Source organism: Cetorhinus maximus, chromosome 11, assembly GCF_964194155.1.
Source record: "Cetorhinus maximus chromosome 11, sCetMax3.hap1.1, whole genome shotgun sequence".
NCBI classification, from domain to species: Eukaryota; Metazoa; Chordata; class Chondrichthyes; order Lamniformes; family Cetorhinidae; genus Cetorhinus; species Cetorhinus maximus.
Window position 1 is genome coordinate 22,047,707 of NC_135889.1, and position 14,846 is coordinate 22,062,552.

Consider the following 14,846-nt stretch of genomic DNA (forward strand, 5'->3'; position numbering starts at 1 on the left):
TGTAGTAACCTTTGATGTGGCACATTATCAAATGTCTCTTGAAAATCCAAGTACACCACATCTATGGGTTCCCCTTTATTAATCTTACTTGTTACTTCCTCAAATAATTCTAATGAGCTAGTTAAACGCTATTTCGCTTTCACAAAGCCATGTTGACTCTGCCTGACCCCATTATGATTTTTTAAGCATCCTGTTCTAACCTCCTGAATAATGGATTCTAGCAATTTTACTATGAGAGATGTTATGCTAACAGGCCAACAGTTTTCCTAATTTCTGTCTCCCTCCTTTCTGGAATAAAGGTGTTCCATTTGCTAGTTTTCCATCTACTGGATTGAAAAGACAGAATTCATAAAGAGTTAAAACAAAATTGGAAGATTTGCCTAGCTTGCACTGGAGGAAGAATTGCCAAGGCGGGTGGGTGGGGTGGTGCATGGGGTGTAGTAGAAACCTCAGGGTCAAAGACAGTTCTGAGATTAAAAGTTCCCAGGCTGAGAAAAGAACAGAAGTAAACACTCAGGAACTGATAATTACCTTGGACTAGTTCCATTTAAAGAGCATGTAAAGTATATCTGTGAAGTGTATTTTCGGCTGTGCTAAAGGGAAAAAGGGAATGTTCTGTTCTGTGCTTTAAAGTGTTAGTTGCCTACAAGATAGTGTTTAGTCAATAGCACTTTTGTTACAGTAAAACTCTTAAAACGTGCAATCTTGTTGGGTTATCCTTTTGGCTGTTAACTGGCAATTCAAATTTCCTTTTAAAAGTTATTTGTCTCTATGGAGATCATAATTATTTGCAAATGATACAAAACTTGTAAATATTGTAAACTGTGAGAAGGATAGTGATAGATTTCAAGAGGACAAAGACAGGTAGGAGAAATGGGTGGACACATGGCAGATGAAATTTAATGCACAGAAGTGTTAAGTGATATATCTTGGTAGGAAGAATGAGGCAATATAAAACAAAGGATACAATTCTAAAGGGGGTGCAGGAACAGAGAGAACTGGTGGAGTATGTGCACAAATCATTGAAGGTGGCATGACAGGTTGAGAAAGTGGTTAACAAGGCGTACAGAGTCCTGTGCTTTTAAATAGAGGCATAGAGTACAAAAGCAAGGAAGTTATGATGAACCTTTATAAAACACTAGTTCGGCCTCAACTGGTGTACTGTGTGCAATTCTGATCACCACACGTTTGGAAGGATGTGATGGCATTAGAGAGGGAACAAAAAAGATTTATGAGAATGATTCCAGAGATATGGACTTCAGTTACATGGATAGATAGGAGAAGCTGGAATTGTTCCCCTTAGAGTAGAGAAGATTGAGAGGAGATTTGAGAGAGGTGTGCAAAAGCTTGAGGCGTCTAGACAGAATAGATAGGAAGGAAGTGGTTCCTTGGAAGCGGGGTCGAGAGCTAGAGGACACGGATTTAAGGTGATTGGCAAGATAACCACAGGCAACATGTAGAAAAACATTTTTATACAACAAGTGGTTAGGAGGTTAGGATCTGGGATGAACTGTCTGTGGGCGTGGTGGAGGCACATTCAATCTTGGTTTTGAAAGGGGAATTGGACAATTATCTGAAGAGAAAAAAATTGCAATGCTACAGGGGAAAGGCAAGGGAGTGGAACTAGCTGAGTTGTTGCAGAGTGCCAGCATGGACATGATGAGCTGAATGGCCTTCTGTGTTGTAATCATTCTATGATTCTATGTAATACCTAAACATGCTCCACTCTGAACAAAAATAAAATACCTGGAAAAACTCAGCAGGTCTGGCAGCATCTGCGGAGAGGAACACAGTTAACGTTTCGAGTCTGTATGACTCTTCAACAGAACTAAGTAAAAATAGAAAAGAGGTGAAATATAAGCTGGTTTAAGGGGGGGCGGTGGGTGGGACAGGTAGAGCTGGATAGAGGGCCAGTATTAGGTGGAGATAGCCAAAAGATGTCATAGGTAAAAGGACAAGGAGGTGCTAAAGGTGGTGATATTATCTAAGGAATGTGCTAATTAAGGGTAGAAAGCAGGACAAGCAAGGTACAGATAGTCCTAGTGGGGGTGGGGTGGGGTGAAGGGAAGGGATCGAAATAGGCTAAAAGGTAGAGATAAAACAATGGATGGAAATACATTTAAAAATAATGGAAATAGGTGGGCAAAGAAAAATCTATATAAATTATTGGAAAAATAGGGGGATCAGAAAGAGGGTGGGGATGGAGGAGAGAGTTCATGATCTAAAATTGTTTAACTCAATATTCAGTCCGGAAGGCTGTAAAGTGCCTAGTCAGAAGATGAGGTGCTGTTCCTCCAGTTTGCGTTGAGCTTCACTGGAACAATGCAGCAGGCCAAGATCGGACATGTGGGCATGAGAGCAGGGTGGAGTGTTGAAATGGCAAGCGACAGGGAGGTCTGGGTCATGCTTGTGGACAGACTGAAGGTGTTCAGTCTGCGTTTGGTCTCTCCAATGTAGAGGAAACCGCATTGAGAGCAGTGAATGCAGTAGACTAAATTGAGGGAAGTGCAAGTGAAATGCTGCTTCACTTGAAAGGAGTGTTTGGGCTCTTGGACGGTGAGGAGAGGGGAAGTAAAGCGGCAGGTGTTGCACCTTCTGCGGTTGCATCGGAAGGTGCCGTGGGAGGGGGTTGAGGTGTAGGGGGTGATGGAGGAGTGGACCAGGGTGTCCCGGAGGGAACGATCCTTGTGGAATGCCACCGGGGGGGGGTGAAGGGAAGATGTGTTTGGTGGTGGCATCATGCTGGAGTTGGCGGAAATGGCAGAGAATGATCCTTTGAATGCAGAGGCTGGTGGGGTGATAAGTGAGGACAAGGGGGACCCTATCATGGTTCTGGGAGGGAGAGGAAGGTGTGAGGGCAGATGTGCAGGAGATGGGCCGGACACGGTTGAGGGCCCTGTCAACCACTGTGGGTGGAAAACCTCAGTTAAGGAAGAAGGAAGACATGTCAGAGGAGCTGTTTTTGAAAGTGGCATCATCAGAACAGATGCGATGGAGGCGAAGGAACTGAGAGAATGGGATGGAATCCTTACAGGAAGCAGGGAGTGAGGAGCTGTAGTCGAGGTAACTGTGGGAGTTGGTAGGCTTGTAATGAATATTGGTGGACAGTCTATCATCAGAAATTGAGACAGAGAGGTCAAGGAAGGGAAAGGAAGTGTCAGAGATAGACCATGTGAAAATGATGGAGGGGTAGAAATTGGAAGCAAAATTAATAAATTTTTCCAGGTCCAGACGAGAGTCTATCACTCTCAGATCACTTTCACTTTTGCTGGTTCAACATCATTGTGTTCATTTTCTCTTCCAATGTCTGAGACAATGTACTTATCTGTTATGAGTTCTATCTGCCATAATCTTGCACACTTATAAAGATTGTCCATTTCTTTAGTTGCTTCATGAGGTTCTATTGCTCTCACCCACCCCAACATTAGAAACAGGAGAGGCATGCAAGTTTTCAAAAGAGAATTACCAAGTCCATGGGTGGCAAATTATCAATATATAAATGATGTATAGGCTTGTATTACCCAGGCACTACCTTCTCAAACTTGACCATTTTCAGAGATTGGAAAGGGATTTCCCAGAGTTTCTTCCCTAAATTGGTCTAAATATATAATGGCTCTCAAGAGAGTGTGTCTGATTGTGTTTGTAGTTTGAAGCATGCCAGAATGGGATAGTTTTGAATGACCAGCTGGTCTGTTCCTTCCTTTCTCTCTCTCACATGTGCATATATTTGTAGGCCCCAGCATCAATTTGTGGGGCATTCCACTCATTACTGATTCGCTAACAAGACACAGCTGCTTCCTGTTTCAACCAATTGTGGTTAATCCCATTGTTTTACCTAGGATAGCCCACTATCTTAAGCTTGTGTGAGAGCCTTTCATGTGGAACTTTATCAAAGGCTTTGTGGAAGGCCAAGTTTCCCTGAAGGTTAATCTTCTTTCTACACATCATCGGACACTGCCAATCCAATTGCTCATAGAAATGGAAAAGTTACATTTCTATAAATATGTGCTTTTTCTTCTCTGTCCATACATGTATTTGCTCAGACCTCTGGGCAGTTCTGATGAATCAAATAGCAGAACTTTTTTACTTTATCCGGACTGCTCAAATTGTAAAAGGTGATATAAAAAAAATACAAATTACTCCATTATTTCAAATTCAAAATGAAATCTATTCAGGAAAATGCACATTGAGGACTTTAAGTTACAGCTCTTGATAAAAGCCACTGCAAATTTACAATGGAAAATAGCATTCAATATGTTTCCAGTGAAATTCTCCGAAGAGGAATGGTTGACAAATTGTCTCAGCAGATTGAGAATGAAGCTGGCAATTGAGGGAACTGACAAATGGAAAGTGATCGCCCCGAGACATAGGGACCAGTGATGCTTGGTAGGAGCCTATACTGCATTTTTTGCCGTAAGAATGATTATATATAAGATATTTATGCAATAAATTAGATGGCAAGTAATGTGTAGAAAGGAGATTAATCTTCAGGGAGACTTAAATTAACCATGTAGCTGGTTTGAATATGATAACTGGGTTTTATACAGATAAATGATAGGAACCCATATAGAACATGTCACAATAAATGAGTATAACGTGAAAGGATTCCATTCAGAGTATTGTGTTAAATCTAACACAATACAATCAACTGGAATGGAAGATACAGAAGGAGGGAAAGATGTATGGGAACTAAATTGGACAAAATAGGTTTGTAAAAATCAGGATGTGGGAAATACAGACTGCTAAACCAAGGAAAAGCAGACTAAAACATATGCACAAATACAAGAGACACAATTGGGGAACTCGAATCAATGATTTAAATCAGGAAATAATGACAATAATTAAATGTGAGTGCAGATGGGTTGAGATTGGTAATGGAATATTTTGAGTTACCAAATTCAGGAAAGATGGGCAAGGAAGAAATAGTGGTGAGATGGTGATATTACTGAGAGACAATATCATGGCAAAAAAGCATAAGATTTAAATAGAAGAATGGTCCAACCTGAACCCCACTTTGAACGTAGCTGACAATAACAAGGGATGTATCACATCACTGATTGATGCTATAATACTGATGCTGCATAGCAGAACGGAAATGATGGAAAAAATTTGTAGATAAATTGAACTCCTTGAGGCTTGTGAGGTTGGAGGATTTTACAGAGACAGGGAGGGTTGAAGCCATGTAAGGAATTGAACATAAGCATGGGGATTTTAAATTTGAGGCTTTGGGGAACCAGGAGCCAACGTGGGTTAGCATGGACACATTCCAAAACAGCATCCTCCTCCAATGCACATTGTTCAATGTCAGTGAGATTGCTTGTCTGGTTCCACACTTACTTATCTGATTAGAGTCCGAACATCTCAAGCAATGGCTTCTCTTCTCACCCCACACCGTCACCTTTGGAGTCCCCCAAATATTTGTCCTTTTCCCCCCTCCTCATTCTTATTTACGTGCTGCCTCTTGGTGACACCATCTGCAGACAAGTGGTTAGCTTCCACATGTATGTCAACAACAAACAGCTCTACCTCACCATCACCTCTCACATCCCCTTTACTACCAATACCCAGCAATGGCAGGGATGATAGGTCAACGGGATTTGGTGCAGGTTAGGGTACAGGCAACAGAGTTTTGGATGAGTTCATGTTTCTAGGCTAATATTCCAGGAAGCATGAGTTAAAAACCCACCTTGGCAGTCTGGGAATTTGAGTACAGTTTAGAAAATCTGCAAATAAAAAAGCTAGCGTCAGTAAAAGCGACCATAAAGCTGTCAAATGTTGTAAATACCAACTGGTGTCACTAATGTCCACTCGGTGAGGAAAACTGCCGCCCTTACCCAGTCTGATCAGGTACAGGAGGAGGGGAAAATGTAAAAGTCCAATCTATTTCCAAACCAAACATGATTAACTCTTAACTGCCCCCTGAAGTGACCTTGCAAGACACTCAGTTGCATCAAACCTGGGCGACTGAGGTGGCCAACAAATTGTTGGCATTGCTAGCGACACCCACGTCCTAAGAATGAACAAAAGAATAGATCTCGTGGAATCTGAAGGAGCAAAAGATCAGTGATCACTTCTGATGGAACCCCAACCAGAACCCATTTTCTCTTTCAGAAGTGGACTGAGCTGCTGTATTTTTCAGTTTGTTTTATACTATTTCAGATTGCTACAGTTGCTTTTGTACATACTTTATGAGTTCCTTCTCCCTGATCTCCAACTGCAACATGATGGCACTGAGTTCCATGTAGAGATTGTTGGCTCGTTCCAGCTTCCTCTCGTAGTGCTCTCTGATGTCTAGGGCGTGCCTGGAACAAAAGATGCAGCATTGGGACTGAGCAGCTTTCTCTACAGTCTGAGAAAGTAATTGCATCGGATACAGGGCTTTATTGTTTGCTCAAGATGCCCCAAAGCCCTTTGCAACCTCTGAAGTGAGGTCACTGCTGTTACTTTGCTGACCAGTTTGTGCACAGCAAGGTACACAAGCAGCAAATGGGCGACTGACTAGCCTGCATCTTGTGACACTGGTTGAGTCAATCGGCCCATCCGTAGAGCCTCTTCTTCGAACAGTGCCTTGGGATCTTTAACGTTCGCCTGAGAAGGCAGACAGACATCTTGCCTGAGAGTGACAGTGCAGCACTCCCTCAGTACTGCACTAAGGTGTCAGACTAGACTATGTGTTTAAGTCTCTGGAGCAGAATTTATAATCAAATCCCTGTGACTCGGGGGTGGAAGAAAGGAAGTAAGGAAGACTTACTATGTGTGTTACCAAACGAGCCAAGCTGCCACGGAGGAGAATAAAGGGACACTTGAAAAAAAATCTCACTACTGCTTATTAACATACCCAAGAGAAAAAGTAATGATGGAGAACGTCACTATAAACACTATGGTGTGGTAATAATGAGCTGCTTTTTCTTCCAGGTCATTAGACTATTTCATTAAAGGATGAAAAGCAAAATAAAAAACAAACAAAAAAAAAATCCCTGCCATTCCTGAAATGTGCTTGCTTCCTTCAGAGGCCATCTAGTGTCTAGTTAACAATCTGCAGTACTGACATGTCAGTGTCGGGAGCCACACAAGTATGCAAGAACATGTAAGATTCTCGCTTGCTGGACTGGACTGGACTCTGCTGAGCTGGTCATACCTACAGCAATCGGGTGAGCATGACTCACAACGGTGATGCATTAGAGGGTGTGCAGGAGAAGGGGAACAATCATGAATGGCCTTACCTCGTCACATGAACTGTATCGATGTCACTTGGAAAGGTTTCATATTTATGAGTTTCTAACATTGCTCTAGTACCTGACTACAACATGAGAGTTCAAAGTATAAAGTTGGTCGATCATAGAGAAAATGTCAGCTTTCCAGTCACAGTTAGAGTGTCAGTTCCAATGCCGCCTGACACAACACACATACCTGTTGTGTTCAGTGTCAAAGGCTGCCTGAGGCAGTGAATGCACTGTGAGGGCAGCTGTCTTAATGAGATTGCCAACTGGGCTGGATCCACCACCAAACCTCCTTTACAGTCAAAAAACCCTTTTCCCATCTCCAATATTTCTAACAATAATGTGCTCAAAGAAAGTGAAGAAAAAACATAATTTTTTTAATGCACCCTATGACTTTTCTCCCAGATTTTGCTCACAGCAGTGTCCTGGATTGTAATTTCTGGAGACTCCAGGACAACCCTGGAGACTTGGTAACCCTAGGCCTTAATGAGGTTCGAGCCCACATCAGAAACCAGCCCTGTTGGCTGGTTATGGAGATTCAGGGTGTTGAATATTTGCTCCCACCCTAGGTGGCAGTGACGGCAAGTTTCAGGTCGCTACTCAAGTACTTAGAAGTGAAAGACTTGAGTGTGGTCAACTACATCACATGGTCCTCTTTACCCCAGAATGAGGGTTAGACCTGGAACCATCAGGTGGGCTGGCCAAAGTCGTTTTATTTTCATACTTCAATGCAAGCCTTTTCAGCTGGAGAGGGAGGTAGGTTGAGTGAGTTATACAGTAACTAACTGTAAAACATCGACATGACAATGGTAGGAGGAATTCCTAGCATTAACAGTCCAAGGATTAAAGTTAGAAAGGTGAGTCTAGCACTGCACATACCTTAGCTCCTCTCTCCTTCGTCTGATTAATTCTTCATCTAACCGATGGATACACGTTCCTTCACTCTTTATCTTTTCAAAGTGCTTCTTCACTTCTTCCCTCCATTCAGCCTGAAATCAAACACGCTCTTTTTACAAGTGGGGTTCCCTCCTAAAATCCAGGATAGCAACTTAGTAACAAAAGACTCACATTTACGCACAAGATTCAGAGAAGAACCCAAGGTTCTTCCGTGTATGAACCTGAGATTGTCAGTAGGGCTATTTGACTGAGGCGGCATCACGAACAAACCCGATCCTCAATGACCACGCAGCCACTTTCCCAGCAAGAGTCACCCAGCAAGGTAGGGATCAGGAACCCTGGCCAATATCCATCCCCACACCCAGCCCAGGGGTACTGAGGCTCAGTGTAGTGTCACTGCCAAGACAAACTAAGCACAGGCTGGGGATCAAGCTTGAGATCTCATGGACGGCAAATTTGATGTGTGATATCTTCAGCCAGTAATGCATCAATTGAGGGGGATTACTGTGTTTTTTGATTAGTCTTTCAATTCTTCAGTTTGCCACGCAATCTGCACCACTTAAATTGCACCAACCAACATCAATGCCTGGTATTGGCTCAATTAATATGATTGCTGTGGTTACTGATGGCAATTGTGAGCACAATGGCTTAGACCCTGTTGTCCCTAAGGTTAAAGTTTCAGGTCAATGATGTGACAAAGCATCATTGCAGACAGTTTTTCATAACTTGCCAATGGCAGTGCTGGCCTTAGCTATTCTGATGTTGACTCTGAAGTCAATGTGAACTACTCTGGGATATTAGATTTACTCTAGAGTTTCCTAGAGTAATCGAGTTTCCTCCGAGCTGCTCCCTCGTCGACACCTTAACTTTGCTGGAAATGTGTTGAAGAGGGATCCCGACGAACTTAAGGCTGTGAATTGGGGGCAACACTGAGGAAATTCCAGGCCCATGAGTATTGAGTGTCAGCTCTGGCTCAGTGAGTGTTAATGTCATTTTTCTCTCTTCACAGATGCTGCCTGACCTGTTGAATATTTGCAGCATTTTCTGTTTTTATTTCAGATTTCTAGCCTCTTCAGTATTTCACATTTGTATCTATTTTAGTGATGTTGATTGAGGAGTAAATATTGACCAGGCCACCAGGGGGGAATGTGCCTGCTCTCTTTGAAATAGTGTCATGCAATCTTTCTCATCCACCCAAAAGGGCAGGCAGTGCTGCAATTTAACATCTCATCAAACGCCTTTGTCACTGTAGACTTGACTATTCCAATGTGCACCAGGCCGGCCTCCAATTTTCCATCCTCTATAAATATGAACTGCCTGTATCCTAACTTGCACCTCGTCTCGTTTATCCATCAATGGCCTAAACTAGCTCTGCAACTTGATTTTAAAATTCTCCTTTTTTTGAAATCCCTCCATTGGCATAGCATTCCCTCACTACTGCACTTGAGTATCAGCCTGGATTTTGTGCTCAAATCTCTGACGTGAGACTTTAACTCACAACCAAGAGTGCTACTCACTGAGCCAGAGCTGATACCCAATACTCATGAGCCTGGAATTTCCTCAGTGTTGCCCCCAATTCACAGCCTTAAGTTCATCGGGATCCCTCTTCAACACATTTCCAGCAAAGTTAAGGTGTCGATGAGGGGGCAGCTCGGAGGAAACCCAAGGCTGTAGAGTAAATCTATTATCCCAGAGTAGTTCACATTGACTTCAAAGTCAACATCAGATTAGCTAAGGCCAGCACTGCCTTTGGCAAGTTATGAAAAACTGTCTGCGAGTGAAGAGAAATTAGTTTCCCAACAAAAGTGAAGGTATACAGAGCAGATGTCTTCCCACTCTCCTGTATGCTTGTGAGACATGGACAGCTTGCACCAGGCATGCAAAGAAGCTACATCACTTCCACATAACTGGTATACAGAGACCACTCAAGATCAGATGGCAAAACTAGGCTCCTTATACTGAGATTCTCTCCCTGATCGACATGCCTAGTATCAACATTCTGCTGAAGAGAGCTCAGATGAGATGGGCATGACATGTTGCCAGAATGCCTGATGAACGCTTGCCAAAAAAGCTCTTCTACGGCAAGTTAATTGAAGGGAAATGTTCAATTGGAGGCCAGAAAAGGCGCTTCACGGACATCTTAAAGGTCTCACTGAAGAGCTTCAACATCGCCCTGAGAAATGGGAGAACCTCGCACAGGATTGCTCTACATTGTGCAGTCTCATCAGCAATGGCGCCACCTCCTATGAACAGAACAGAGTCGCATTGGCTAACTGGAAATGAGCTTCGTGTCCAGAGCCACAAGCAACTCTCCTGCAGCAACAATACTTGTGTGTCCAACATGCAACAGATCTTTTCATGTTCAAATTGGACTGATTATTCATCTTCAAACACAATGCACCTGCTACCTAACTCAATAAATTATAGTTGATGCCGTTAGTTATCTTTGACTACCAAGATGACTGTGCCTACCCGTACCACGTGCACTTTGACACTGCACAAAATAGAATATAACTTCCAAACTTTATATAAGTTACTCTTCTGCTCGCCTGCCCACTCCTCTGCCAATTTCCTCCTCCCATCATGGTAATGCCTCATTACTGGGATAATGGTTCCATGGACATTGGGCAGCTTTCCAGTATCTCATTCTAATCACCACTCTTTAAACCAAGATAGGGAGCTGACAACAGGTTATTTGACTGTGGAGTGCACCACAGCCAAGCCCAGTCCCTGGCGTTCATGCTTGTGCATTCACTAGATGGTGACTGGGAGAGGACGCCCTGCCCAATCTTCCATTACCGGCCCTCCCACACTGAGGCCAACTGTTCCATCCCAATTGACCTTAGTGAACTCAGGGACTGGGGACAACTCTGGTTGGGGGAGGGGGCCCCTGTGAATAGCTGAGTATTAAGATGTGTCTGTCTCTCAGGCTGGTCTCAGTCCTTAGGCTCAGTTTCTGTCCCACCATATTACCTGAGATTTAAAGTAGGTCTCCTGAGGGGTGCCCAACACGTCAGCGGATGCTATGTCCAGGTGGAGGAGGATCTGCCGGAAGGACGGTCGGTTGCGAGGTTTACTATGCCTGAAAGCAGAGAGCAGCATCTGTTTAACAACGCATCCACACCAAACAAGGCTACGTAGGTTGGCAGTTTGCTCTCTTGTCTTTTCTTCTGTCTGCTGTGGGAAGCTGTCTGAAATTCTGAACAACCCAAAACAACTTTCGCCCTGTTGAAACCTTTTCCAATGTGCACCCCAGCCAGGTTAAGGGGCCCGCCATCTGTTAGGGTCAACAGGCTGCCTAAAGTCTCGCTGGCAACTTTAATAAACCTGCATGGGTCAGTGCTCAGCAGCAAAAGAGGTGAGAGAAAGAGAGAGGTACAGAGAGTGGGAGATATGAAGAGAAAGAGGAAGAGATAGATACAGCGAGAAATAGATATGGAGAGGGAGATAGAAAGAGAATGAACAGAGAGAGGAAGGTAGAGAGTGATAGAGAGAGAGAGATATACGCAGAGAAATAGATATATACAGAAAGAGATAAAGAGAGAGAGAGAAAGAGAGACAGAGGAATAGAGAGAGAGAGTGAGACAAAAAGGGAGAGTGTGACAGGGGGCGAGACTGTGGAGATAATTTCGACCTTGATGGAAATGAAAATAATGAGAAGAAAAATGGGTTGTCAATTTACCTAGTGTACAAATTCAGAATTATTCCCAGTGAGAGAGATAGAGACACAAAACTTGCATTTATAAAGTGTCTTTTTAATGCAGTAAAACATCCCAAGGCACTTCACTGGGACATTAACTAAATATGACACCAGGCCATACAAGGAGATCTTAGGAAAGGTGGTCAAAAGCTTGGTCAAAGACATAGGTTTTAAGGAACACCTTAAAGGAGGAGAGAGAGGTGGAGAGGTTTATAGAGGGAATTCCAGCATTTAGGGCCTAGACAGATGTAGGCACGTCCACCAATAGGGGAGCAAAGAAAATCAGAGATGCGCCAGAGGCCAGAATTGGAGGAGTGTGGAAACCTCAGAGAGTTGTAGGTTTGGAGAAGGTTACAGAGATAGGGAGGGGCAAGCCAACGGAGGGATTTCAAAAAAGGAGAATTTTAAAATCAAGTTCCAGAGCTAACGTAGGTCATTGAGCACAGGGGTGACGGATAAACGAGACGAGGTACAAGTTAGGATACAGGCAGCAGTGTTTTGGATGAGCTCATATTTATGAAGGGTGGAAGATTGGAGGCTGGTCTGGTGCACATTGGAATAATCAAGTCTACAGGAACAAAGGTATTTGATGAGAGTTTCGACAGCAAACAAAGTAAGACAGGGAAATGAATAGGTAATGTTATTCAGGTGGAAGTAGGTGGTCTTGGTGGTGGAGAGGATGTGTGTTCTGAAGCTCATCTTAGGGTCAAATGTGAGCCAAGGGTTCAGCATCTGTCAATGAGCAGGAAGAGGGGTGGAGTCAGTGGACAGGGCATGGATACTGAAGACAACAGCTTTGGTCTTCTCAATATTTAGCTGGAGGAAATTTCTGCTCATCCAGAACTTGATGTTGGAAAAGCTGTGTAGCAAATTAGAGGCAGTGGAGAGATTGAGAGAAGTGCTGGTTTGGTAGAACTAGGTGTTGTCAGTGTACATTTGGAACTTGATGTGCTTTTGGATGATGTCGCTGACTGGCAGCTTATAGATAAGAAATAGGAGGGGGGGCCGAGGATAAATCCTTGGGCACACCAGAGGGTAACAGTGAAGGAGCAGGATGAGAAGCCATTGCAGGAGATTGGATGGCTACAATTGGATCGGAATGGAAGCAGGTGAGGGCAGTCGCACCCAGCTGGACGAAGGAGGAGGGGCGCTGGAGGAGGATGGTATGGTCAATCATATCAAAGTCAGAGAGGGGGACGAGAGAGCAGCACAGAGAGGCAGAGTGAGACAAAGAACGAAAGAGGATGAGAGAAAGATAGAGATAAAGAGAGTGAACGAGAGGGAAAGGAACAAAAGAGAAACATTACAATTTTAATATCAACTTTGACACTCTGAGGAGCACTTATAGCCATTGAAATATGACAATATATTAACTGTTATATAGAGAAATATGACAATTTTCAAACAATAAATGGCAGTTAATCTTAGTTAATAATGTTGGTTGAAGGACAAATATTGGCCAAATCATCAGGAGAACTCCCAATTCTTCTTCAGGATAGTGCCGTGGAATCTTTTACATCCACCTGAGACGACAGACAGAGCCTCATTCAAAAGACAGTGAGAGAGAGAGTACTGCACTGGAGTGTCATGCTAGAGAAGAGAGATAGAAAGACAGGAGACAACAAAGAGAGACTGAGAGAGATGATCAGAGACAGTGAAAGACGGAAAGAGAGAGGCTGAGAGAGAGAGACAGAGAAAGACAGAAAAAGACAGTGAGAGAGAGAGAGAGCAATCGATAGAGAGAGTTCCAAAGAGAGGGAGTCCTAAAGAGAGAGAGAGACAAAGAGAGAGACAAAGAGAGAGAGTGCCAAAGAGAGAGAGAGACAAAGAGAGAGAGTGCCAAAGAGAGAGAGAGACAAAGAGAGAGGGAGACAAAGAGAGAGAGGGACAAAGAGAGAGAGAGACAAAGAGAGAGAGAGACAAAGAGAGGGAGAGACAAAGACAGGGGGTGCCAAAGAGAGGGAGAGTTAAAGAGAGGGAGAGGAGGCTAGCTGGCCTTTGACACCTTACTCAAGTGGTCATGCATGTGTGGCCCTAATAGTAAGTGGCAAATCAGTTTTACTGCTAATGTTCCCTATTGTTATTGTTTATTGCACTACTGTCAGTTAGCCACTGTAGGGCAGTGATGTACACAGATGCATCTCAGGCAGTGTTCAGTAAGCACTGAGCAGGTCGAGGGTCTCTGCCCTCACCCTCCTCTCCTGTGTGAATGCATTTTGGTTTTGCTCAGTGTGGCCCCGAGAGCTATGCCAGGCAACACCCATCCAAAGAGAATCACGGAGTGATCACAATCACCAATTGCCCTGCAGCCTGGGCATGTCATTCAGAAGCATTGCCTATGTTTCACTATTTGGCATGTATCACCGTCCAGTGATTTCAGTTCACCCCTTTCTTTGAAAATTAATGTTGCACAGTTCTGTGTGTATGTGTGGGAGGACACTGGAAACCTGCTTGAATAATATTCTGCCACCTTGGCCCCTCCCCCAAAGAGGTTTCCTGAAGTCCTGCACTCTTGTGTCAGCTTGTTTCAGCTGTCCCATCTAATGGGCAAGGTGGAATTCACCCTCCTGTCCCATTGAAATGGGTAAGTCAGTCTCCACTTCCAACAGATGCTGGTCAGCCTATGGCACAATGTGGAGCACATCGAAATCCAGGAACTGAGAAATGGTTTTTCCTCTCCTTTGCTCTCTATCTCCCTCTCCCCCACTCTGTATCTCCCTCTCCCCCCATGACTCTCTCTCTCCCCAATGGCTACCTTTCTCTCTCACTCCCTCACTCCGCAACCCCACCACCACCAATCCCAGCTCTCTCACACCCTCTCTCCCCCCAGCTGACTCACTCTCTTCCCTCTCGGCTCTTCCCCCTGGCTCTCTCTCTCTCTCCCCATCCCCATCCCAGGCTCTCTCTCTCTCCCCCCATCCCTTGGTCTCCCTCTCTCTCTCTCCACCCTGGTCTCCCTCTTTCTCCACCCTGGGCTCCCTTTCTCTCTTTCCCTGCCCTGGGCTCCCTCTCTCTTTTCCCACCACAGT

The 14,846-nt window shown here is 44.1% G+C and overlaps 1 protein-coding gene across 2 annotated transcripts in view; it reads right to left on the reverse strand.

The window, feature by feature from the left end:
• The window catches only part of map3k13 (mitogen-activated protein kinase kinase kinase 13), a 143,267-nt gene that overhangs the window by 41,676 nt on the left and 86,745 nt on the right, over positions 1-14,846 (reverse strand). For both annotated transcript variants that reach the window (XM_078551632.1, XM_078551631.1), the window contains 3 exons: positions 11,091-11,199; positions 8,100-8,209; positions 6,186-6,302 (listed from right to left, as the gene is read on the reverse strand). In XM_078551632.1, the coding sequence (XP_078407758.1) occupies positions 6,186-6,302; positions 8,100-8,209; positions 11,091-11,199 (336 nt within the window). The remainder of the gene's footprint in view (positions 1-6,185; positions 6,303-8,099; positions 8,210-11,090; positions 11,200-14,846) is intronic.